The sequence below is a fragment of the Nycticebus coucang genome, chromosome 6 (assembly GCF_027406575.1).
Source record: "Nycticebus coucang isolate mNycCou1 chromosome 6, mNycCou1.pri, whole genome shotgun sequence".
NCBI lineage: Eukaryota > Metazoa > Chordata > Mammalia > Primates > Lorisidae > Nycticebus > Nycticebus coucang.
In genome coordinates this window covers 5,374,971-5,402,067 of record NC_069785.1, presented here as the reverse complement: position 1 = coordinate 5,402,067, position 27,097 = coordinate 5,374,971, and the positions used below count along the sequence as shown (strand labels likewise).

At 49.9% G+C, this 27,097-nt stretch overlaps 1 protein-coding gene across 1 annotated transcript in view; it reads right to left on the bottom strand.

Moving 5' to 3' along the window:
• Nucleotides 1-25,695, bottom strand: part of NID2 (nidogen 2) — a 58,612-nt gene extending 32,917 nt beyond the window's left edge. The window contains exons 1-7 of the mRNA XM_053594218.1: nt 25,347-25,695; nt 24,447-24,755; nt 17,396-17,628; nt 12,606-13,294; nt 2,892-3,041; nt 1,925-2,170; nt 480-680 (exon numbers count right to left, since the gene is read on the bottom strand). Coding sequence (XP_053450193.1) covers nt 480-680; nt 1,925-2,170; nt 2,892-3,041; nt 12,606-13,294; nt 17,396-17,628; nt 24,447-24,755; nt 25,347-25,553 — 2,035 coding nt within the window. The 5' untranslated portion in view covers nt 25,554-25,695. The remainder of the gene's footprint in view (nt 1-479; nt 681-1,924; nt 2,171-2,891; nt 3,042-12,605; nt 13,295-17,395; nt 17,629-24,446; nt 24,756-25,346) is intronic.
• Nucleotides 25,696-27,097: the final 1,402 nt, after the last annotated feature.

Genomic DNA, 27,097 nt, shown 5'->3' with positions numbered 1-27,097 from the left:
CCACAGATTTTCAATGGGGAGTCCAGGATGTGAATTCTTGTCCTCTAACTCCAAATCGAACCCTGCTTCTGTAAGACTGTGCAAGGTCTCTGTGATCTTTAACACAAGCTGAAATCACCAACTAAAAAAGTTACGAAACAAATATAAATTCAGTAGTTTGTAGTTTCCCATGCCCCAGAAGGCAGGATGGTTAAAAACTCTCTACATAATTATGCCACCCTTACCTATCCCATAGACAACATTGTTATCAATTATTTGAAGGTATCGGGTAGGGACAGACATTCCTATGACAGCAGCCAGCATGCTGCTCACTCACATTATGTGTTTGATAATAACAAGAATAATAATCATGATACTGAGACCACATTATGTGCCAGGCACTGTTCTAGAACATTCCAGTAGTAACTCATTTAGTTACTATGACTATCTTGTGAGGCAGGTAACTCCATTTTACAGACGTGGAAACAGGTTGCACGTACCTGAGTCCGAGTACTGGTACAGCTCCTTGTAGGGAGCGATATGGGCCGTGAAATTTTCTGGGATGTAAGGCAGCTGGCCTTGAATATTGGTCCTAATGCTCAGATAGTTTTCTGGATCAAGTCCCTCGGCTGTCTGAGTGATATGAACCCTCTCCTCTCCCGGGTAGAAAGTAACTTCCATGTCGTGGGTAAAGGTGGCACCTGGAGAGGAAAATCAGTCCAGTACAGGGATAAGAAGAGGTCCGGCTCACACACCTGCCAGGGCACTGCATTCTCCCACTGACTTGCTGTCGGGGACGGAGGGATTCCCAGATATCCTGGCCTATGAGCTGTTGATTCCATAAGTTCCCCAGATTCTCTGAGAAGCATGTCCATCCCGCTGCACCCCACACCATCTCCCTGTGTGGCGCTCACATATTGAGAGACACACACTCCTGAGCATCCTGACTTTTCTCCTAGGCTGCCAGACTTAGCAGAAACAAACAAGCACCAAAAAACAAAAACAAAACAGGTTACCGGATTAAATCTGAAATTCAGATAAATATATCCCATGAAATATTTGGGAGATAGTTACATTAATATAAGAAAATTGTTCATCTGAAATTCAAATTTAACTAGATATACCATTTTATCTACCTACTTTTGACCCAAGGTTTTATTTAGATCTTGATTAAAAGTGAGATGCTGCAGACGGCTGTCACACTCTGCAGGTGGACCTGGAGGTCCTCTTTTCTCACAGCACTTTATTTTTCATGCCATAAAGATGAGTAGGAAATACACCTTTTCAGGTGGGGAGGTGAGATATTAAGATGCGCCCTCTGTACCACAGCTGTGGAAGGGTGGTCCTAACGTGGGCAGTGCTGGCATCTCCCGGGAGCTTGTTAGAAAAGCAAACTCACAGGCCTTGCCCAGGGCCTAATGGATCAGACTGCGTTTTCACAAGTCCTCTGGGACATGTGTGTACAGGTTAAGGTCTGAGATGCACTTGCCTATATATACCCATGCAGGTCAGGGACGGAGGTGGAGAAAAGGCAGGGCGTCCCTCCCCAAGAAGTAAAGTCATCTCCATGCCCTGTAAGTACTGTTTTTGCATCAACATTTAACAGACTTGTGCACAATAATTCAATTAGACAAAGCCTGGCAAACAATGCTTCAATGAATACAGGTGAGAAGAACATAAATGCTCCAAATGGAATCATCCTATTTCTGAAAACATCTATGGGAACACTTAGAAAGAAGTCACTCTTTCATGAATTAGTTGCGTGAGGCCAAACCATCCCTGACTTCCTCCCGAAAGAAAACCACCTGAAGCTCTTTGCACCTGAGGTTCTTTGCTTGCTGAACAAGCGAATCTCTTTCACCATGGAAAGGCCCAAGGGAGCGTCCCACAGAGTGCCACAGCCAAACCAACGAATCCTCTCAACCAGCCTTCAGGGCCCGCTCACCTGTGAGGCTGAAGCCATTCTCAGAGCCTGGCTTTTCTAAAGCGAAGAGCCAGCCAAACAGACCTCCGACTGGCGTGAGGGGCAGGAGGGCCAGGGCTGCCGGCTGCGGGACGTGGCTGATGGCTGTGTAGGCCCTGCCATCATTGCCCACAATGTAGGCGTGCAGGTCCACATCGGTGAAGTCTACGGGGGTGGGGCCCACAAGGAGGCGTCCACTCACTTTCCCGTTGACTCGATGAGGGGCCCCTGAAAGACAGCAGATGCAGCCAGCCATAGGCATCGGTCAGGCTGAGAATTTATGCACCCAGATAAAACAATTCCACCAACAATTTCCAAATCTCACTTTTTTTTTTTTTTTGAGACAGAGTCTAGCTCTGTTGCCTGGGCTAGAGTGCCATGGTGTTGGCCTTGCTCACAGAACCTCAAACACCTGGTTTCAAGTGATCCTCCTTTCTCAGCCTCCTGAGTAGCTGGGACTACCGGTGCCCACCACAACGCCCAGCTAATCTTTTTCTATTTGTAGTAGAGACAGGGTCTTTTGCTCAGGCTAGTCTTGAACTCCTGAGCTCAAGAGATCCACCCATCTCAGCCTCCCTTTCTCAGGCTGAGAAAGGTTGAGATTACAGGCATGAGCCACCACGCCGGGTGTTTAGCAAGTCATTTTAACGAAAGCAAGCCGCCAACTGCCCATGTATGAGACGGTTCCACCTGCTGTCTCTTTTCTCACATCCTCCCTCCCCCGCTCCACTTTGGCTCCAATGAGATGGCAAAAAGAAGGACGCATTTCTTGGCAATCCTCAAATTGGGAAAGCAGCCCGAACCTGCTACCTCCTCCAATGTTTACCGAGCATCTGTGAGTTCCTAGCACTCTGACTTAAGTAATGGCAATGCCAGGGCATAAAGCAGAGCTCGCAGTGGCAGCCAGGAGCAACAGACGGCAGGGACACACAGCAGCCCGGCCAGTCACCTTCTGGCAGGCAATGCTTCCCGTCTCCGTAGAACCTGGACTGGCAGTGACAGCAGAAGCCGGTGGTGTAGTCAGTGCAGAAGGCGTGCCGGGAGCACTGGCCGTGCTTGTGCTCACAGGTGTCCCGGCTGGCAGCGTTGTACGTGAAGACTGAAAAATAAAACAAACTCGCGTCACAAGGACTGAGGGATCCCCATGTCATTGTCGCCAAGTGTTGCCACGACGCAGCATCTGCTGCAGCAAAGCGGTGTAGATTACAATACACAAAGAGGTTTTGATGTTTCAGAGACAAGAATAACATTTGACCCAGAGGAATGAACCTGCTGGTAAGAAGGACTGCAGATGGGGGACGCAGCCTCGCTGCAAAGCTGGGGGCCTGAGGTGGGCTGCACCCGATCTGAGCGCCACACGGTGAAGCAGAGCAGGGAGTACATGTTGGACTGATGTGTAAAAAGACATCATTTGTGTGAATCAAAAATAGCCAAATAGCAACAATTATATACAGTCCCCCGGCTAGCGATGACCTCGGGGGAGGAAAACGTGAGGAAAGGTGCTGACAAGAGTGGGCCCTGTCCGACCATTCTTCTCTTCTTTTAGGTAACCATGAAATAAAAAAGATCTAGCTGGCCTACTGCCCAGATTATTTTCCCTAAGAGAGAGAAAGGTCTTAACTGGCACCAAGCTTAAAGAAAGTGGGCAGGAGGGGAGGGAGGAGGCAAAGAACAGGGAATCAAGCCGGAACACCGCGTGCCCACGGCAGGTTCACTGGGATGGGCGCGAGAGTGATCAGCGTGGGCCACAGTCAGAGAGGTCCCAGCAAGCCAGGGCGGCCCAGGGGAAGCTCAGTGTTCCAGGACCTGTTTCTTCTATTTCCCATTTACTGTATCCGAGAAAGAAGAGGAGGAGGACAGGGAGGAAGGCTGGGGTAGGAGGAGAGAGAGGAGGAGGGAGAGGAGGCTGAAGAGGAGGATGGGAGGATGGAGAGGGAGGAACAAAAGGAGGAGGGGGAGGAGAGGCCATTTGTGCTACAAACGGGGGATTGGCGCAAATGCCACGAAGGGTGGGTGCGGCCAGAGGTGCTGAATGGACAGGAGGCTGCTCTCCGAAGGAGTCGGGGAGCACACCAGTCCCCAGTATGGCGCCCTTGGGGCCTGGAGTGGGAGCCGCCAGGAGTGCGCTAAGTCCATGCTAAGCCCAGCAGGAATCCTAGCGAGAGCTGGCCGCCGGTCTCTGCTTTGGATAAAGCAGGTGGTAGCTGTGTTACACTTGGAGTCCGAAAAGGAGGAAAAAGGAAAGAAGAGACAGAAAGATCAATATTTCCCCGGAACAGAAAGCAAAGAAACTGATGGGGGAAGACAGAGCACCACACAGGTAACAACACAGCCGGGTAAAGACCTGTGTTGGCGAATAAAAACATCACAAAGTTAACATTTAAACGGTTACACACACGCCAGATACCATCCCACAGGCTGTGTTCACTCTAATTTGCACCAGGGCCCGAGGTAGCAGGGGCTGGGTTTTAATCTGTTTGCAGGTAAGAAGCCGATGTACAGAAGACTGAAGTGACTCGCCTGAAGTTGCAGGCAGTGGCAAGGTGGCGTTAGAACCCAGGACCCGGGCTTCACAATCTTAACTACCAGGTACGGGTCGCGGCCGAGCTCTGGGTTAGAGGCCTGCTCAGGTGCTTCGCGGTGGTCATCAGCGCAGGCTTCAACACCTCTGGTTGAGTCAGACTTTGTAAATCAGGTGTGACGGTAGCAAGAGCGGACACTACCCGGATGGACATTACAGAAGGTGGGGAGAGCACAAGCCCTGAGGGCCGTGGCAGAGACGGTGCACGGCGCACAGCAGCTCCCAGGTCCCCAGAGACGCAGCCGGCTGAGGGTGCGGGAGGCTTGGATAGCCGCGGTGCAAGGGGAAAGTGGGATCAGGAACACAGTGGGAACCAGGCTGGGGATGCGAGATTTGGTACAGGGCCTTGAGGACGTCACTGAGAAATCCCAGTTGGATAAAAACAGAAATTAGGAATAATTTGACTTTTTTAAAAAGAGGAAATGAACATAAAACGTAAGACCGAAAGAATATGTTATGGTCAAAATATTACAGAGGTTGCTGTGGAGAAAACAATATATCAGGATCTATTGTTGGCTTAATTAAAGGGGGAAAACCATTTTGAGTAAAAAGAAATGAATGTAATTGGTGTGTGTCAAAGTCTCAGGCTCTTCCCACTGGGGAAGCGAGAACTAAGTGTAAAGAAGCATCTCCTCGGGGACCCCCCATCGAGAGCGTGCTCATGGCAATACGTGGCCGTCAGGCCTCTGTCCAGAGCGCCTGGGATGAGAGGCTGCAGCAGGTCCCCCCTCAGAGACGGGCCTCAACCTCCACTCAGGGGCTCCGTGGAAACGGTGGGAACACCCTGAGTCTGCCTCAGCTTCCTCATCTCTAAAGCAGGAGGACACCCCCTTCCTCACAACTGCATTGCTAGAAATCGCTTTTTTTTTTTCTGAAACAGTCTCACTATGTCACCCTTAGTAGAGTGCTATGGCATCACAGCTCACAGCAACCTCCAACTCTTGAGCTCAAGAGATTCTCTTGCCTCAGCACCACAAGTGCCTGCCACAACGCCCGGCTATTTTTTTCTTGTAGTTGTCATTGTTGTTTAGCTGGCCCTAGCTAGGTTTGAACCCACCAGCCCGGGTGTATGTGGCCGGCACTGTAACCACTGGGCTATGGGTGCCAAGCCAGAAATCGCATTTTTAACGTGCTTCTGAGCACAAGGTAAAGGCCATCCATCTGCTGCAGGCCTGCAGGGGGCCAAATACAACCCTACTCTGCACTGCTCTCCCCGCAAGCTGAGAGAGCAATGGCTCTGCGTCACACCCCACCACTCCGGTGTGTTCTTTGGCCCGATTCCTGTTCTCAGAGTGAATTACGGAACAGGGAGAGAGAATAAAGGAGCAACTGCAGCCATGGTGTAGTCACAGCTTCTCTGTGGGTAGAAAGAGAGGGGCAGAGCCACACGGCCAGCCGCTTACCAAGGCCGCTGTGCAGAGGCTTATAAACGGGCTGGAAACCAGACTGTGTCTTTCTAGAATGATAGAAACAATAATGGTTAGGCTCCCATGAAAGGATATTATGAGACTCAGACTATGATTATGAGAGGTTAACCCCTTTTTGGTAAGCCCACCTGGGAATCTTTTAAAATAATTTTTCATGGAAAACTGTATTTTTTAGATGGAATGTACCGAGCCAAGAATACACTTGCTCGTCCAACTCCATGGCATCCACAAGAGGGGAAGAACTACAGGCTCCCTTGACAAGCCTCCTTCCACACCGGCCTTCACATCCAGGTGCTCACACGGGTTTGCACACTTAACACGTATAGTGGCAGCCTGTTAGGTGAAAGGTAAATGCCTCTTGCAATTTTTACTCAGTCATTCAATAATTTAACAAATATTCCTTGAGTGCTCACTATAGTCATGGCCCTGGTCTAGAAATTTGGGATACACCAAAAAACAAAAGAGATAAAAGTTCCTGTCCCGAGCGGACGCTCTCCAGGGCAACAGTTGGTAAACAAGCATGTCATTTAGCAGGAGAAATACAGTGGGAAGGGACAGGGCAGCAGTTGGAGCAAGTGCTCTTTCAAATAGGGCAGACAGGGAGACCTCAGGAAGGCATGACGTTGGGGCGAAGGCCTGGTGGAGGTGTGGGGAGCCTCCTGCAGGAGCTGAGGGAGAGGTGCGGGCCCATGGAGGGGTAGTGAGAGGAGAGGTGACCTCAGCCCTTCCTACTGGGTCTCAGAGGTCACAAGAGGGAGCTGGGCTTTGGTCTGAGCTAGGCGGCCAGCTGCTGGAGGGCTCTGAGCATAAGAGTGACTGATCTGAGCGGGAGATGGGAAGGAGCTGGTGCCTTGGCTGTCAGAAGAGCTGGCAGAGAACAGGAGAAGACACACCATCTGGGACACAGGTCTACCGATGGCCTCGATGCGGGGTGTGAGGCATGGAGAGAGGCGCCCGGGCAATGTCCACATCTTGGTGTGGGGAACCGGAATGGTGGGGGTTAGGAGGGGCAGGCTTGAGGGGCTCTGTAGTTCTGGCAGCTGCCCATGGCATCGACGACATTCACCCCAGCTCAACAGCAATGCATGCCCTCAGCATGGAACCATCGTGGCACCATCCCACCCTCACAGGAAGAGCTGCATCCATCTTGAGAATTCTGGGGGACCAGAGCATCAGGGTCACGTGAGAAGCCTGTTAGAAATGCAAGTTCTGAAGGTCCACATAGGCCCACCAAGTCCCACTCTGTGGCTCATCCCCGGGGCCCGCTCATGCCAGGTGGTGCTGACACATGTGCACAAGCCCCCCGCTTGTGACCTGGGGCCGCTCACAATGTAGTGGACCAATTTCATCTGACCAGTTTGCAGCTCCTGGAGCAGGAAGCACATCAGGGACCCTCTCTCAGTCACTCCTCGCCACCGGGGACGCACAGCTCTGTGCTTGGGGACGCCACAAGGATGTAGCGTGAAGGCCCTGAGGGAAGGCCGGGAGGAAGCGCGCTAGCTGAGCCCCTTCCCAGTGGGCAGGAGACGAGGAATCTCTGTGGGAGCTGCCTTTAGATTCAAAGTCGCTCAACTTCTTGAAGGCTGGAATCAAGGTCTGGATCTCAGCTGGCCGGGCAGTGCAATGAAACTCCCAAAGAGGCCTGGCACTAACCCTTTTCAGTGGTCTTTTGTGTGCCCTTTACATCAGAATTTTGAGTATATTCTCGCTTTTCTCTATTCTGGCAAAAGATCATCTCCATTTTACAGATGAGAAAACTGAGGCCCACAGAGATTACATAATCATCTGGCCTTAAATTTCCTGCTCCCTCCCAACCTAGCAGTACTCAAGGTCGGGAGGCATCAGGGTCACCAGGGGACCCAGCTGAAGGAGGCAGATTCTGGTTCAGAGGGTGGAGAAGGGGCATGGAAACCAGCGCTTTCAACCAGGGCCCAGGTGGGCAAGGAAGGTGGACAAGCGCCCCCACTGAGAAATATACTCTCTGTTCCTCGGCCGCCTCTCTGCTGCTCTTACCTGCCCGGGACCCATGCTCTGCCAGGAAGCGCCTGTAACTGAGGCTCAAAAATGATCAAGAGACAAGTCTGCTGGCATCTGGGGCACACGGGGGTGGGGGGCAGAGGCTGGCCAGGTTTGAGCTCGCTTTGTCAGGGACTTGTTAACTCAGGATCAGTAGTTACAGGGTTCTTAACATGAAGAAAACTCACCCCCTTTTTTCCATTTATTGCTTTTGTTACCCTTCTCCTGCCCTTAATAGAAAGAAAAATGGGGTGGGGATACATAAGAGGAAAGAAACAGAGGCATTGCCAAAGTGCTCGAGGTTTGTCCTAATTGGGAGTTTTTAACAGAAGTGGAAAATTCTCCTCTGCACTTGTTCTCACCCATCCTTCAGTCTTCATTTTCCCAGATCACGCTAGCACTGTGTGCAGCCCTGGCCCGCCTGCCGCCCCCCGTGGGGAGAGGGCTCCAGCCACTGAGAGGCTCTGTGGGGTACACCAGTTCACTCTGCCCTCACCAGGGCTTCATGCACGGAGGAGCTGGAGCAACTTGTCATAGCTTTTACTGCCACCTGAAAAACAACCAATCTCAGCACTCTGGGAGGCTGAGGCAGGAGGATCACTTGAGCTCAGGAGTTTGAGGTTGCTGTGAGCTAGGCTGATGCCATGGCACTCTAGCCTGGGCAACTGAGTGGACTCTGTCTCAAAACAAAGACAAAACAAACCCCCAAAGACCATATTTTTTCTCCAGGACAGTTTTTTCTTTTTCTTTGTTTTCTTTTCTCCTCCCTCTTTAGTTCTTTCTTCTTCTTCTTTTTTTTTTTTTTGAGACAAAATCCACTCTGTTGTCCAGGTTAAAGTGCGCTGCTGTCAGCCTAGCTCACAGCGACCTCAGAGTCCTGAGCTCAAGCGATCTTCCTGCCCAGCCTCCCATAGGGTTAGGATTACAGGCGTGAGCCACTGCACCCAACTTTATAAAGCAGTAGTACACATTTCCCTCCAGTTTTCATGTTGAATGTTGATGGGGGGGTGCACAGTGATCAGAACCCTGGGTTGGCTGTCATGGCACTAACAGGTTCTCTCCATGGGGCCCCCACCAGGAATCTCTGCATGCAGATGTCTTCACACGTATGGGAGCCTCCCGCTCATCCTCAGACCCTCACGTACCTGGAGGTGCACCCTGGAGGGCTCCTATGACTGGAAGACTGGGGGATCAGCACACCCTATTTGAATTCCCTCCAGGGAGGAAGCCAAGTGAGTGACATGAGGCTTCTGAAAGCCAGGTGTCTCCTCCTCCTAACTGACACAGACTGAGGTTAAACTAACCTGCGTAGAGCGTCTCCTCCACCAGCTCAGCCCCTCTCAGACCTGCACAGTCCACCTCATTCCTTGCTGCAACACAGGCAGTCCCTGGTCCAGGGCAACTGGAGCCCTCACCACCTTGTCACACTTTCTCTCTCTGCCTCTCTCTCCCATCCCACCTCTGCACCTCCTCTCCGGCCACTCCTCAGTGCAGAATGCTACTGAAGCTTCTCTCTGGTCTCAACTCCAACTCCGACCCCAAGGCCTGGCTCCAGCCCCTCCTCCACTCTCAGAGAGCACCCTTGGCTCTGTGTCACCTTACGGCTTTCTCTAAGTTTTTCATGGCTTTGATGCAGTCGTGGTCTGCCTCTTACTACCAAGTCAGAGGTATTCCCAGGCTTCCTTCTGTCCTTGTGAGGTGGGAGGGATACTTGGTATCTACCGCGTGGGGAAATTCTGATGACGGGACCCAAAGCCTGGTTCCCAGTCGGAACAGCGGGACACACTGAGTAAGTGTGAGCAATCGCTGGTGCAGGCACGTGCCCGGGTAACTTTCTGGCCCTGGAAGAGCCAGACGCCTGACACAGGATGGGTACATGAGCCTTGTGCTGCTGGTGCTGGGACCCGAGCAAACAGAACTGGAGCCTGACTAGGACTCTCCAGCCTGGTGTAGACACCATCTGGAAAGAATCCAGGCTTGTTTATGTACTTATTCTCCTTTAGAGATAGGGTCTCACTATCATGGCCAAGCTGGTCTTAAACTCCTGGGCTCAAGCGATCCTCCCTCCTCAGCCTCACTAGGAGCTGGGATTGAGGCATGAGAGACACTGTGCTAAGCAAAGAATCCAGGCATCCGACTGAAAAGTCTATACAAAGAGCCCCTAAGGGGAGGAAAAACAAGAGGAGAAATATTTGGGGGGCCTTTAACTAAATCTTACCTTTTTGGTTTAACAAGAATTTGCTGGGCTTCCCATCCCCAATCCCAATGCTCACGAGCCCTAAATGAGTTCTGCCTTGCCTCTGTTTTAGAGCTGAGGAAAGCAAGCGTTGAACAGAGTGTACGTCTTGTTGCAAACAGCATAGCTGAGCGGGGCATCGATCTCAAGTCTGCCTATCACCCAAACCCTGTGCTTTCCAACACAGGAGGATGCCTCCCAGCTGGGTACCCGGTACCAGGCAGTGTCCCTGTGGGGGTCTGCTATAGCCATGCCACCCGCTTCCTGCGGTGAGCCACACCAGTCTGACAGACCTCTGGGGCGCCAATGTTCCATTTGAAAAAATCGGTCTCCCCCAGAGTATTTAACAATAGCCCGCTTCTATACTCCACACATCTCTCTGCATCCCTTTTTTGGAAAAAGCTGAGGATTTTTTTCCTCCAAGTCCCAAACCTTCTAGTTAGATGTTTTTTTCCCTTAAATGTCTCAATGTATTAACCAGCTTTTTCACAGGCATTTTGCCATTTCCAAAATGTCAGGAGTGGACTCCCTCTAGCCTCAGGTAAACACATAGTTCACGCCCCATGAGGGTTTGGCTGCAGCCTCTGTTCCCTGTGGCCAGCTCCATAAGCCTCCTGAACTGTTACCCCTGCAGCCCCTTCCTAATTCTTTCCTAGAAGACTCCATGGATCTGCTTTTTAATATTCCCAAACCCTTCCCAGGGCAGGAAACCACAAGTCACACTTGCATTCAAGAATGCATCTTTACCTCAAAAGCTCTTTGTGAAAATCTTTGATATTTGACTTTAAAATTTCATTGGATACACAAAACTCGTGCTAGAAATTCTAGAGATTGTCAAAAGGATCTGAAGCCTCCCAATAAAATTCACATATTCAAGTTTAGGGAACTGTGGCCCCTTAGGCAAAAATTAAGGCAAAATTCCTTAAAAAGCACGTTCTTCATTCTCCACACATCCTCCACCCCATTCCTACTGTTCTAAATCTTCTATAATTAACAGCAGCCACCCTGTATTCAGAACCAATTAGTACAGATGCCAATCTAAGAATGTCAAGTATTTAATCCTCCCAACAAATTTATGAGCAAGTGGAGGTTACGGGAGTTGACTCAGGTCCCCTGGTGAGTGTGGAGTCCAGGACTCAAGTTCAGGTGTGACACCAAGCTGTCTCCCTCACCCAGGGGTGTCCAGCCTTTTTCTTCTCTACAGCACATTGGAAGAATAAGAGTTATCTTGAGCCATACATTAAATACACAGATACTAACAAAAGATGATGAGCAAAAAAATAAAAAAGATCTATGCATAGTTTTTACTATATCTGATGCCACAGATTAGCAAAAAAAACGTCCACACCAAATCAGCATGCTGCCAGCGGGCCCCAGGTTAGACACCTCTGCTCCTTGTACAATACCCATTAGCACAAAATACTGTCCTCCCTCCTGAAAAAGTGCTTCTCCAAGCAAAATCCTGCAGATCAATACCACAGCAGAAGTCCCTCTTTGCTAGGTCAGCGTGTTTTTGCCACAATAGGGATAGGAAACGAGAAAGGTGAAAAAAATGCAGGTTCAGAAGAAAGCTGTCACCTCTGACCTCTTTCCTACTGTTAGAGGTCAGACGAACAGTCTTAGAACAAACGGAATGGGTCTGTGACCAGTTTCCCATTCATATCTTTCCATCCCTGACTGAGAAGAGCGCTGGCGGGTGTGACAAGTCTCCCCTGGGAAGAGAGGGCTGCTGGGGGGCATCTGCATTGCTCAACCACGGTCTGTGCCCGGCGTCTCCTGCCTCGCCTCTCCCTCTGGTCAGTGAGTCACGAAATGAGGACAAGGCTCCGGGGAGGCCCATGCCACAGCTGCACGGCCACGGACCAGAAATGACAACAGACACAGGTGCTTGGTCGTTTCTCACCCATGGCCTCTGCTCTCCTACATACCATGAGTGTCATTGTCCCAACCCAGGGGAGCAGGAGGCTGGCCACGTGGAGGATGAATCCGGCATGTTGGTCAGAGCCAGCACAACCGCTGCCGAAAACTCAACAGCAGCCCTGGGCTGCTGGAACGTGTGCAAAGCCTCAAAATATTTTACCTTTGCTGAACTTTCAAACTGGAATCCTTCATTGCCCTTGAGAGCACAGCTGGCACAAGAAACCCAGTTCTCCCCACTCACTTCATGAGGCCTAGTTTTTAAAAACATTATTAATGATCAAGGGATTCTAAACAGAATCTCCCTGCCAAGAGTTATTTGGCAAAGGAGATTTATTCCATCTCCTGACACACAGGGATCAGAAATCAGTTCCAATCTTCACTTTTGCTAAACTTTTCACTTACTCACTTAAGGGAAAACGTCGCAACTCTGCCAAATCAGCGCTGTTCAAGTGAAATCTCAGCACTGGGTTTCTAGACACTTACCCTGGGTGTTAGAGCCGATGTCGTCTTCCACTCCTACCACGGACCTTCCACGACCCAGGGACGGAGTGTGGCCGGACACAGGGTGACGTGGGGCAACAGCTTCTCCTTCCGGATGGGCTGGAGGAAGACCCCTTTCTGAGGGCGCAGCCCTGACATCTGGGTAGGGTGGTGGGTAGGAAGGGGCCCGGGACTCCACGTCTACCTGGGGCGGAGCCAGGCTTCTGCTCCCTGCCTGGTCTGGAGACTCAATTCGGCCTTTTAAATCAGGGGCTTCTACTTCCTCCAAAGATGTCCCCTCTTTGGTCTGAGGGTCCGAGGTGGCAGGCTCTCTTTCAGGGTAGAGTAACCAGTCACTAGGCGTTGGGTGCGGCAAAGGGGAGGCCAGCTCAGGCTGGGTAGGGGAGCTCCCCGGGTGGAAGGCCCCGTGGACACTGCGGTGGCTATTGGCTGCCTGCTCTGGCCCCCCAGGGGGGTAATCCACTTCCTCCTCATTCTCATCGTAATAATCCAGATTGTCCTCTGTGTAGTCGCCCTCCAGGGCTGCAGCCAGGCTGAAGGATCGCTGCAAGGGAGCCGAGGCATGGGCTGCGGGAAGGTCTCCTCCAGCTGCCGCTGGCCTCACGTTGTCCAGCCGGGAGGTGCTGCCGATGTGAAAAGCCCACACTCCAGGCACACCCAGATTGCTCAGCCTAAATGGAAAGGAAAGAGCACCTGTGACAAAGTGGCCACTCACCCACTGTCCTACAAAGGCAAGCAATGGATTTTATAGCCGAAAGACTGTTAAGACTAGATTCAGAGCTCGCCCTGGTGTGTTATACCAAATAGAGGCAGACACATTGATAACTAAAAGGATTAGAGTGGACTTTTGATGTAGACCACCTCTTATTTAACATTATGTCTCCAAAAGAAAAAAGAGGAAAAAAAAAGTTTTTAAAGCAAAAAAGAGAAAATAAATAAATAAATAAAAAATAAATAACATGATGCTTCAAAGGCTGTGCACCACGGAATGCCAGACCATTGAGTTATCCGTCTGCCCTACGGTCTGAATAGTTTATCTAACATCTGGCTAATTGAAAACAAATAGGGAGCGTGGGAAGTTTTCCTCTACTTGTCGGGAAACTTGTTACAGACTCAAGACAATGCCTGCTTAAAAAATCTTTGCCAAATACTGAAACGGTAATAATTACTACATGCTTTTGAGAATTGGTTACACACCAGCCCCGAGCCAAGCACTGACTACTCTTCTGCACAATCTGAAGCAAGGGGTGGTGATGGCACCCGAGTTTACAGGAGAAAACAGGCTTAGAGAGATTAACTAGTCTCAAGATCATATAACCAGTAATTGGCAGAGCCTGGACTCTAACTCAGAGCTAACACCAAAGGCCATGCTCTAAATATCTATGTTACATTATATCATAAAACCAAGACCATCTGTGACAATCGGCACCTTGATTCTTGCGACTTTATGGAATGCTCAGTTTCACTGTGTATTCACACGGGCTAATCAATCAACTAATCCACAGAGAATGGTGAGTCAATGCAAAAAAATTCAGAGAAATAGAAATGCTCAAGTTTAAAAATAAAGGAACAAAACAGATATATATGCAATGTGTCACCTAACAATAAGGGTATATTCTGAGAAATGCCTTTCAGGCAATTTCATTGTTGTGTGAACACAGCACACTGAGATGGCCTGGCCTACTGCGCGCCTGGGCCACACGGCGTGGCCGGCTGCTCCTGGGCTACACACCTGCACAGTGTGCTCCTGTGCTGAGTACTGCAGTAACATAGCAGTAAGCATCTGTGCTTCTAAACACAGAAAAGGTACAGTAAAAATATGGTATTATAACCTTATGGGACCACTGTCATATATGCGATCTGCCATTGACCGAGTCATTGTGTGGCATATGAGTGCAAATGGATACTGAAGGTATGAAAAGACATTCAGTTTTGCTAGTATGAAAGAAATCAGAGTAAAGATGTGAACACTTTATGGTATCCAATTTGCAAATGTTAAAAAGAACAGAGGCCTATAGGAAACAGACTCTGTCAAATACAGCTCTAAATTATTGGTGAGAATATAATTTGGTAAAGTATTTCCGAAAGAAATTTGTTAATATACATAAAACATTAAACCACATGTATCCGTTTGCAACAATTCCGCTTTGAAGAACTTATTTAAAGGAGAACTGACAATGTGAGCAATGTGTATATGTCACTGACTGGCATATGATGATATTTATAATATGAAAAACCAGAAACTTAAATCTTTCAGTTGTCTTTATAATACAGAACATAGATTATATGATGCTTTGTAGACTTAAAATAGTCTGACAGACATTGACTGAAAGAGAACAATAAATGTGAAAATGCCACATGTGTAGCAAAAGAACCATTTGGGTTTAAGAAAGATGTTGCAGGCCAGGCGCGGTGGCTTTCACCTGTCATCCTAACTCTCTAGCACACCGATACAGGAGGATCCCTTGAGCTCAACCTGGGCAAGAGCAAGACCCCATCTCTACTAAAAATAGAAAAATGAGCTGGGCATGGTGGTGGGCACCTATAGTCCCAGCTACATGGGAGACTAGGGAGGAGGATCGGGTGAGCCCAGGAGGGTGAGGTTGCTGTGAGCGGTGATGACGCCCAGCACTCAACCCAGGGTGACAGACAGAGATTCTGTGTCAAAAACAAAACAAAACGAGTTTTTGCATATACCTAAATTCTGGAAGGACCGTTAATACTAGCTCTTATTTGAATTCAGTAATTTTTACTTTTATTTAACATCATTCTGCTTTGCTTATACCTTACTTTTTATATTAAGCATGGATTACGTTAATGAAAATGGTCAGTTCTTGGGCCTCATAGTTCACTTTGCCCTCATCAAAATTTCAGAGGTTTCTGAGAAGTATCAACGATAAAAACAAGGCAAGGCACACAGGAGTGTAAACAGAAGTGCTGTGTGCATGTGTGTGTGCGCGTGTGGGTGTGGTGTGTGTGCACGTGGGTGTGGTGTGTGTGGGTGTGGTGTGTGTGCATGTGGGTGTGGTATGTGGGTGTGGTGGGTGTGCACGTGGGTGTGGTATGTGTGTGCAGGTGGGTGTGGTGTGTGTGCACGTGGGTGTGGTGTGCATGTGTGTGTGCACGTGGGTGTGGTATGTGTGTGCAGGTGGGTGTGGTGTGTGTGCACGTGGGTGTGGTGTGCATGTGTGTGTGGCGTGTATGTATGTGGGCATGGTGTGTGTGTGCACATGGGTGTGGCATGTGTGTGCATGTGGGTGTGGTATGTGTGTGCATGTGGGTGTGGTGTGTGTGTAGGTGGGTGTGGTATGTGTATGCAGGTGGGTGTGGTATGTGTGTTCAGGTGGGCGTGATGTGTGCAGGTGGGCATGGTGTGTGCATGTGGGTGTGGTGTGTGTGTGCATGTGGGTGTGGTGTGTGTGTGTGCATGTGGTGTTCCTGAGCACGGTGTATGTGGTATGTGTGGGTGTGTGTGTTGGCTCTAAGCTATCTTGACTCTCTGCTGGCGGAAGGCAGCTGCTTCCCCCACCCCACCCCCTGGGCAGATTCTGGACCGGCTCCTTACTGGACCCCGTGTACAGCAGCACCCACTCCTGTGTTCCATATCTGCTGACCTGCTTGTGTGCCTGCCCCACCAGGGTTCAAGGTGTCCCAATTCTGGGCCTGCTGGGAGCCCTCTGTAATGCCCAGCAGGAGAGAATCTGTGCACTCCAGTAGAAAAGGGAGCAGCCACAGAAGACTGAGCCAGGAGCTGAGTCTGCTCCCAGCTAACCAGGCAGCAGCCCACATGGAGACCTACAGGGACCCAGCATGAAATTACTAATTCAGAGCTTCAGTCCCGGCTTAGGTTTTGGCTTTGTCACTTAACTTTGAGATCATAGGCAATTTACTTACCTAAGTTCCTCTGTAAACTCAAGAAAACAGTTGTACTACTTCTTACAATTCTTGTGAGTTTTAAGTAAGATAACATCTGGAAAGTGTTTAGCACAATGCTCGGCACAGCATGAGTTTTCCATAAATGTCCGCTCTGAGTAACCATGCCCGGCTGGAGCGCCCTCCGGAGCAAAGCAGGTGGTGTGCGGAAGTGTAAGGTGTCCCTACACCCAGAATGAGTTAATGCAACTGAGGAGCAGTTAAGGGAGACCAGGAAGGAGCCTGGCTGACTTCTGAAGTAGGGAAGGAATAAAAGCAAAGACAACAACAAAAAAACCCTAAATCCCAAGCCCTAAAGTTCATAAAGACCCTATTGGGTCTGTGTGGACTGACAAAATGCCACCAGGCTGGTTATTGTGAGAGCCGTGAATTCATTGATGAGACTAAGAATCGGTTCAATTCATTTCAGGTAACAAGTCATGGAGAAACCCTGAAAATTCTGAAAACCTGCCAACTTGTTTATTTCTTTTTTTCCCCAAATTACATTATGATTTAATTTTTAACAGTATCTTTCCAAAAGACTAAATCACAGTGTCTCCTCCTAGGAAATGATTAATCTGGTAAACCTTAAAATGGGCAGTTATATTACTGGATATTTTTATGTGGTTCTAGGAGCTGTGTTTTTCATAGCAAGCCTGGCTGGCTCTACAGATACACACATGCACAGTTCTGGTGAACTTGACCCTCCCAGGGTCTGATCCAGTTCCTGGTTTTGACCTGATACCTTGCTTGGAAACCACTGAGATATTATCTAACAGTCTTATGACCACTTGTGTTGGGGTACCTCCTACAAGTTGTTATATTCAGGTAGGTAAGGGCTTCAGCTCCACGTTACTCACTGGTAGAGGTTTTTAACAGTCTGTTCAGTGCTAGTCAAGCTGAAACATGGTCCTTCTCTCTTCAGGTCATCAGCCTCCCCTCGGCAGAAGCCCACCCGAGCCGGAAGCTGGAGCTGCACATTGTAAGACTCCTTGGGGCGTGTCCCAAAGAACTGCAGGCCACCGGCGGGATAAAGAAAGAGGGCGTAGGTGTCAGACCCATCAGATGCCAGAACTGCCTGGAAAGTGTTCAGCTGTGAGAAAAAAAAAAAAAAAAACAGGAAAACATCCTTTAAAAAAGCAAAAAAAAAAAAAAAGCCAAATGAAAGAATTAAAAACCAGAAGGAAAACAAAGCATCATAAAATGCAAAGGATTTTCCCCTTCCCAGGATTTTTTCAGATTGTTTTTAAACATAACCTTTAAAATTTCCTCTTCAAGTTACAAATATAATTTTAAAAGCAATATTACTTATTATCCCAAGCATCTTTTATCAATTTTATTTATTTGTTCATTTATTTATTTATTTTTATTAAATCATAGCTGTCTACATTAATGCATTTATGGGGTACAATGTGCTGGTTTTATATACAATTTGAAATATTTTCATCAAACTGGTTAACATAGCCTTCACCACACTTTCTTAATTGTTGTGTTTAGGCTTTTATACTCTACACTTAGAAGATTTGACACGTACTCTTGTAAAATGCACCATAAGTGTGGTCCCACCAATTACCCTCCCTCCAAGCACTTTTATCAATTTTAGATTAATAGTTGAAATAGGCATAGGTAAAACACAGGCTAAGAAAATCAAAATATTTTTTAAAGTTTCAAATGTCTCCCATCCAAACGTCTTTCAGAGCTAAGAACAAAGCAAAACAAACTTGCCGATTCCCATTCACCCCAGGCACTTGGCATCTCTCATTGGGTCATTCATTCATCTGTTTATTACACGCCCTCCGGGGCGGGCACCTCCTCCCTGTTCTCACGGCCTCACCCTCTTTTCTGTCCATTACTGGAGTCTACACCAGCAGCTGAGTTGCCTCAGTTCACAGCTGCCGGAAGGGAGACACAGGGGCTCCCAGGTCTGCGCAGGGTCAGGTGGCAAGTATGCAATGGCAGGCGGCCAGCCCTGGAGCCCGGGTCCTGCCCCACTAGGCCACTCTAACCCCCCCTCAGCACCCCACGATTTGTCACCTGGCTGCAGACTCACTCCCCAGCCTCAGTTCCACTGCACCCTCGTCAGACTTCCCTTAATCGTCCCCATCAGCACCACGTCTCTGCTGCTTCCACACTTGCTTCATGTCGCCCTGTGCCCCGAAACCCTCAGCTCTCAACTGCTGCTGCTCAGAGGGGTCCTGGATGCCTTGTGGAATGGTCCCTGTCCTCTGACCCTCTACATTCACGAGCTTTTCTGATTGGTGTTCACCTGAAGGTGCTTGGTTGGTCGTTTACTTATAGGTAAACTCCCTTCATTTATCCATTGGTAAATGCCTTCATTTGTTCATCCTAACAGCCACGTGCCTGCCAAGCACTGGACCTTACGCTTGGTGCTGGAGATGGAAGGGAGCAAAGCACAGAGGGATGTGCCCCAGACAGCCTCACGATTTAGGAGAGGGGAACAGCCATCAGGAGAAGGCAGCGGAGGCCACAGTGGAGGCCACAGCATCGGCATAGGGGTGGAGGTGTCACCCAGGCAGCCTGTGACTGTTATAAACACTGCAGGAGCCAACCAGATTAGGCACACAGACCCGGAGTCTGAATTAGCCACAGGCTCAGCCTTAGTCCTTACAGAATCACTCTTTACATTCCACTTACGTTTGCATTTCCAGCAAGGCAGATTTTCACTTGTATTTAATCCAGGTATCTGTCCCCCCACACACACATGCCCCAAAAGATCTGTTAATGGTGTTTATCTCAAAAAGATGGCATATTTAGGGCTCTGAGACTGCCTCTTTCACTAAATCACACTCCACTTACAGTTTACCAAGGAACTGGGGAGGTATTTTTAAAACACTACTTGTTTTTTAAAGAATTATTTACCGGCAAATGTTATGACTCCCCCACTTTGCTAGACAGAATCAGGCACAGAGAAGGATGTCACACTTCACTACACAGAGCAGCAAGGAAGGGCTGGGCCATCCTCTGGTTCCCGCCCTGGATCTGTCACCCCCACAAGTTGTTCTCACTTTTCTCTAATGTTATTTTTTTCTTTATAGTGTTTAATTTCAAAGTATAGTTTCGAGGTTTTGCTGATAGAACAAAAAAATGTAGGTGTTAACGTGCTTTTCAAGACAAAACAAAACATAATAACCCCGTCTTTTAGTGCTTTACAGGAGAAACAAGGCATCATGTCTTTCTTCATTCATTCAGCTTACAAAGTAACAGGCAGGGGGTCTAGGATCCTGGTCGAAGTTCTAGTTGTTATCAGCAAAGTTTGACTTTTCCAAAAACAAAAGGCAAAGAATGTGTTCTAGGATCTCTCAAATCAAAACCGCCCTAACTGCTGCCAAATGTAAACAAACAGGCTCCGTATCAAGTCTGCAGGTAAGGTATTCTGCAAGTTGGTTAACTCGGGCTCAGTCGCGTCAGAGCTGGACTCTAGTCTGCATAAATAAAGATCAACTAGGGAAAGAAAAATACTTGGGAAGGTAAAAGAACCTTGTTTTTAAAAGCTGAGCTTTCCAAGCTCCTGGCATTAATCACCCATAATAAATGTAAGATAGGAGAAAATCCTGGTTCTAAGTTTAGAGACTGGAAGATAAGGAGGTTGTATAGATTGTGAACAGTCGAACCACATGGACGAGGTGGGGGAGAGGCGAACAGAGCTGTGACAGAGAGCCTGGATTTCAGCTGAAGTCTAGGTATTGAGTGATTTGTTTCATTCATTCATTCAGCCAGTCAGCCAACAAAACTGATTTCAATTAAAATGTATTCAACATCTTCTGCATGCAGCCCTTGAGGTAAACACTTATTTTAGGTGGCAAGTATTTGACTTCCTGGTCTCCACTGAAATAGGCAAATATCAGAGGAAGGAAACAACTCCCTTTTAAGTAGAATTTATGATCCCACAGTATACTGCCAGAGTTTGGCTGTTTAACAGCCACCCACACACTGAGTGACCGCCTGTGAAGTTCTCTGTCTATCCTGCAGGATTCTCCCTCTAATTGCTAAAGAGCCCACTTCATGAGGTCCTGAAGGGCCCCTCCTGGCAGAGACTAGCTGAGCGGCTTTCAAACAGAAAAGGTCCTTGAATTCCTCAGTACACGCTCTGCAAGGCCCCACTAGCAGTGTCTCTGAAGGGAAACCCTCAGATGGGCTGCCAACCGGTGAAAGAGTCACTGGTCCCAACTCCCCCAGGACTCCAGAGAGGAGAGAGGGGCCTCCACAGGGAGCGGGTCAGCAAAGAGAGGCTCATGGCCAGTGGCTGCAGCTTCGAGGTTTCTGCCATCCTGTTATCAGAAAGAGAAAAGCCAGAACGGTCCCTTCCAGGTAGGAGTCCATTACCAATCAGAGTTGATTTAACACAGAGCCAGGCTGATGCACAGGACACATGCCCTTCTGACAGTTTCTAATTTTTGCAATTCATTTAGTTTATTGCAGCCTTTTGGCAAAATATCAGGACAGTGCCATCCCTCTCCCCAAGAGGCTTGGCTATAGAGGCATAACAGAATTAAAAAGAAAAGTAAGAATTAGGGTGACTCCTGCAGGGGTCACCAAGGTCTCCTTCCTGCTTCCTTAGAAGTTGTGGGGTCACTGACCTGTGGCCTGCAGCGTGTGGCATGGACAATGACCTCTATTCCTCACTGTGACCCCTCACCTCCCACCGCCTGTGGGACACTGTCACAGGCACCTTCTTCCCTAATTTATTTTTCTGCACTAAATCCTACAGATCCTGCCAAAAATTCAAAGATAAGTGCTTAGTCCTATCGCACACCTCACATTACATCCTTCCTGACATGTGCTCATTTCTTCAACCAGTTTCCATATATGTCTCTATTCTCTCCATCCTTCCCCGCTGTACCTCAGACTCAGGTGGAATTCTTTCAGGTAGACTGTGGACCTCCAATCCTTTGGGCCTCAGCCACGCACGTCAAAGAGCCACAACAAAGTCCGGCTTCTGCTTCTCCTTACTCAATGGACTCCAACCCCCTCCATCAATGACTGTCATCCTGTGAACTCAGTCAGTGGGTCTCCGTCCCCCAATGGAGGCTTTCATTAGGCAATGTCTTAGTTTTCTATTGCTTATAACGGAATATCAGAATATCTGAAACTGGGTAATTCAGAAAGGAATGTTTATTTCTCACAGTTATGGAGGCTGAGAGGTCCAACACCCAGGGGCTGACTCTGGTGAAAACCTTCTCGCTGGTGGGGACTGTCTGCAGAGTCCCAGAGGCACCATGGCATCACATCGCAAGAGGGCTGAGTGAGAGCTCAGTTCTCTCACCCTCTTCTTATAAAGCCACCAGTCCCAATCCCATGACACTCCATGAATGGAAAAATCCATTTATGACAGAGACCCCTCCATCTCTTAAAGCCCAATCATCTCTTAAAGCCCCACCTCTCTATACTATCACATTAGGGGTTAAGTTTCAACACGACTTTCAGAGGGGACAAACTTTCAAACCGTAGGGGGCAATCTTGCACTTATGCATCTCATGTCACCAACCCCCATGAGTCCTTCATCCACATCTCCAGCTCCCTCAACCTTCTTCTAGGCCATGGCACAGCTCAGAACAATCTCTTCCACTACCTCACTCTTAATATCCATTCTCTGTGGTGGCAACTGTAGCTCAAGCGGCTAAGGTGTCGGCCATATACACCAGAGCTGGCAGGTTCAAATCCTGCCCAAGCCTGCCAAACAATGACAAGTACAACCAAAAAATAGCCAGGCATTGTGGCGGGCGCCTGCAGTCCCAACTACTAGGGAGGCTGAGGCAAAAGAATCGCTTAAGCCCAGGAGTTTAAAGTTGCTGTGAGCTGTGACACCAAGGCACTCAACCCAGGGCTATAGCTTGAGGCTCTGTCTCAAAAAAAAAAAAATCCATTTTCTCAGCCCTTTCAACACAACTTAAATCACAGATCAATAAAACAGTTCCCACAGTACCCAGATACGCGTAACATAGCTCTTTATAATCCCCATCCCTAAAAAGACAACAACATATTCCTCCTCTCTTCAGAGAAACACAGCTAAAGTAAACACTAGTCCTCCGAGTCTCCAGTCAGTATCTTGAAGATCAGCACCAGGACTTCTCTCTGAAGTGCCTAAGCCCGTTTAAGAAATCTCAGATTACTTGAAATGATAAAAAATATTTGTTCAAATTTTTCTCGGATGCAATTATACTTTGACATTCATGCCATGTCAGGTGTGACATCCTGCCACACCTACAGAGTGGGCACCAACTGAAATGGTTTTACATGGTAAAGATGCCATTCCTGTGATATCTTCCAGTGCTCAGCAGCTTTGCAATGCAAGGTCAGTCAGCCAAGATTTAAGAAAGTCGTGTGGAATTCACACCACCCTTCAATCACAGTAAATAACTGCTTGCCAAAATCTATCTGCAAAGAACTAGTAAAGCAAGAACTCAGGTCCCAGAGCTCTTTCAAATATTGAGAAGAACTTTCAAGATCGGTAATAAGAAGACATTCCCTAACCAAACAGATTCCTTTCTAAATGAAACTCTGAAACCAACTCAGCATATGGCAATTTCTGAAGGAAGGAGAAGAGAAATGGAATCTATAAATCTTTCCCTACCCTAATTCCCCCCGGCTCAAGGAAAGACCAGGCAAAGTTAACTGAGGAAACCTCGTATTTAATCAGTCCTGGTGCAAAGGACAAATACCACAGCATCCTGACAATATAGACTGGCCTGTCTCACAGGCTCAGGCAACCAGCACAATTTCATTGTTGGTGACAACCGGCAAGCAGCTTAACCTCTCAGGGAGGATATGTGCCATCTTTCTGTAGCTCATCTTTCAAAAATTGAGGGAAATCATGCAGCCTGCACCCCCTCTGGGCTGCCAATTGCACTTTCTGGAATATTAACTAAGAAAAATGCAAAGATTTAGCTTTTCAAAAAGTGCTTCATGCTGGCTCGGTGCTCGTGGTTCAAGCGGCTAAGGCACCAGCCACATACACCTGAGCTGGCAGGTTTGAATCCAGCCCAGGCCCACCAAAGGACAATGATGGCTGCAACCAAAAAATAGCCGGGCGTTGTGGCAGGCTCCTGTAGTCCCAGCTACTTGGGAGGTGGAGGCAGGAGAATTGCTTGAGCCCAGGAGTTGGAGGTTGCTGTGAGCTGTGATGCCACAGCACTCTACCAGGGTGATAGCTTGAGGCTCTGTCTCAAAAAAAAAAAAAAAAAAAAAAACCTGCTTCATGCTTTATTATAATGCAAAGTTGGGAATAACCTTAGCGACCACTTGGAACACTGGTTTAGTAAACTATGGTCAATCCGCTGGGTGCCATTATTATGCAGTCATTATAACTGCTGTTATAGAAATATATTTATAGACAATGAAACATAGTCAAGATACATCATTCAGTGGGAAAAAAGCAAGTTATAAAACAGCATGTGCAGTGGGAACCTGTCATTGTTCATAGACAGCAATTGAGAGGTGCATAAGAATAACTTTCTGGAAACCATACACAAGAAAACATTCAACAGCGGTGGGGAAATGGGTGATCGTTCATTGTAAAATTCCCTGTATTTTCTGATTTTTCCTTCGATGAATATATAATTAGAAACACTTGCATACTTAGAGGTGATTCTTAAATAAGTAACCGAACAGCAGACAGCCTTATGTTCCGAGGCACGCCCACGTCTGCGCTCTGGGTCTCAGATGCCCCAGGCAGCTCTTCTCCATAAAGCGACCACCTGTCAGAGCCTCGGCAGATGTCTAGAGACAATAAATAGCCTTCTTCACTTCCAACTCCCTTCAGCCCTGGTGCCACCAAATGATACATCACGTTCAGCCCAAGACCAGACTCAGAAGAACTTCCAAGCCAGGTCCTGGGTTCCCGCCCAGAATTCAAGCCCCTCCCTCAACTGTTAAGCCTTCCCGGTCCCTTACCTCCCCGGAGGGTGGGGCCCCTCGCGTGACCTCCTCGTAGGCGCCCACCTGCTCCCAGGTGGCCAGGAAGGCGTGTGTGGGAGCGAAGCGCGCGGCGGAGCGCGGGAAGCCCAAGCGCACGTAGCCGGCAGCCAGGCTCAGCACCGCCGGGGAGGTGTCCTCGCGGTACAGGACCCGGCCCCTGCCCTGACTCGTGTCGATGTCGGCCAGGAAAGGGGCGATGGCCGGGAAGTCTGTGGGGAAATCGTCGTCCACATACTGAGTCTCCCTGGGGAAGTCCTGGGTGGAGATGATGCCGTTGGTGCCCACCTGGGAGAGAGAGAGAAAGGAGAAGTCGCTGGAGCCCACAGTGGGCCACGCTGTCGCGAAGGAAAGGCAGGGAATTGCCCAGGGCAAGAGGCTTCCCCCCTCTCACGGCTCAGGCGACCAACACAATTTCAACGACGGTTCCATCCCCCAGAAGTGCCCCCAGCGCAGTGCAGCGGGCGTCCCCAAACTCTTCGGCCATCTTCTCACTCCCCGCACAAGCCTGGAGCCCCACGTCCCCGGGGCAATAGCCTCCCGGTCCAAGGAGGGGACACCCCATCTCTGCAGACGCTCACAGCCTTCTCGTGGTCTCAACTGCAAACCAGGGGCCGCCTGGGCAAAGCCACCTTCGCCGCCCGGGACGCGGACGTGACCGCCAACAGCCCTGCTCTGCCCCTCGAGGAAACCCTGCTCCCCACAGCCGCCGGTCGGGCAGCAGCGTCTCCTGGCTCGGTCCCACCCGGGGGCGCCGGGGAACCACCGGCCGTGGGGACCGTCCCCCTCCAAGCGCCAGGTTTCCGTGCGCTTGACCCTGCGTTACCCGCGGAGGAACTGGAGGAGCGCGGGCGGCGCGGCGGGAGGGGCTGAGCTTACGTAGAGGTTGCTGAACTGGGCTTCGAAGAAGCGCAAGGGAATCGCCAGCTCCACCGCGGCGGAGCTCTCGTCGTCGCCCTCCTGCAGCAGCCGGTCCCCCCACAGCTCCCCGTGGGGGAAGAGCTCGCCCCGGCGCAGCGCCGCGGCCCGCGACAGCAGCAGCAGCAGCAGCAGCGCCGGCCGCGCAGCCGCCCGGTCCCCCCGCATGGTCGCTCGGCCCGTGGGCTGCCCCGCCGCCCGCCAGCCCAGCCGCCCGGCCTCGAACCTGGAGCCCCCGGCGCCCGGGCGAGACGCGACTCCGGGCCCGCCCAGCGCGCGGGTTGGCTGCCGCCCTGGGCCGCTGACCAATCGCCGGCTCTGAGAAAGTTCAGCAGCTGCCACCACATCTGGTTCTCGTTAAGTTTGCAGGGGCCGCGGTCGCGGGAGCGGCGGGGCCGGCGAGGTGAACGCCGGTGGCCGCTCCGCGTCGCTCCTCCTCCGCTCGGCTCCGAGCGCTCCCTAGGCCGCTGCCCTCGCCCGCTGCCCCGAGTCCCCGCACGCCCGGCTCGCCGCGAGGTCCGAGGGCAGCGGCGTGGCGGAAGACGACCTCGGCGCGGAGCGGGGCGGGGAGGTGCGGTTACGGGGTGAGGTCTGCATCCTGCGACCTTGAGTCCGAGAAGCAAAGAGACGTTGTCGCAGTGTCCTGGGCCACTTCGCTCCCCCCGGGGGCGCCCTGAGAAGAAGCGCGCCTTTGTGCAATGCCGCGGAGACAGGCTCCTAAATTCGTCCCGTCCCGAGGGCTTTCCGCAGGGGAGGACAGGGCCACCCTCCGGAAATACCTTCCCCGGGGGCCACCGTGGCTGGGGAGACCATGAAACGAGCCTGTGTGTGTCCTGCTCCGGGGCGCAGGCTGAGCCGTTCCATGAGGCCACCGGGCAGACCCGGCCAGGCGCCGCGGCCGGGGTGGGGGCCTGGCCTCTCCAGCCCTCTGCCCGCGCCGTCCGAAGGCCCGGGGTGGTAACCCGAGCTGCTCAGTTCGCAGGGCTGGAGACTGCACATCCTCCAAACCAGCTGCGGGAAGGGGGCCCGTCGGCCATAAACGTCGCTCTGGGAAGCCTCAGGAGCCGGGCGAGATTTTATTACCGTTTTGGGGTTTTTTTGTTTTTTTAATCAAGAGCTTGAAATTTCCCAGATAGTCTGTTTTCTCTCTCAGGCCCCTCATAGAGTCCTTAGAAGCAATGGTATTTAAAAGAAAGGAAAAAAGCAAACCCTTGAAAATGCCTTAAGGGACTCTGGAAAGACAGACTTCTCTTTGTAGGTATTTACTCCACTTTTACAAATCCTATGGGCTCAGGCAGGCAGGAAGGACCCAACGCTGGAAACCTTGAAGAAACCAGCCTGGGAGACTCCAAGCATAGACACAAAATGGAAAACTGGCCCAAAGCGGTTTGCTTCCTGGGACGGTGTAGAGTTATAGATTTGCTGTTCCAAAAATGTATCTATGCCTGTACATGAATTTTCTCATTCTTTCTGAGGCTAGGTATTTTCATTTCACTGAGGATGAAATGAAGGCTCAAACCCATTAGGTGACTTGATTTTCCCACGGTCACCTAAAGTTACTCCCTGATATAAACACCTTCCCTGGCTCCTGGCAGTTTTTCCTAATTCAGCCAATAATAAGGGTAATGTACATTTTTGAGTGGTACTAAGCCAGAAGCTGCTGGGGCCGCAGACTCTAGGACCGTCTCCAGTGAGCTCCATCACAGTGTTGC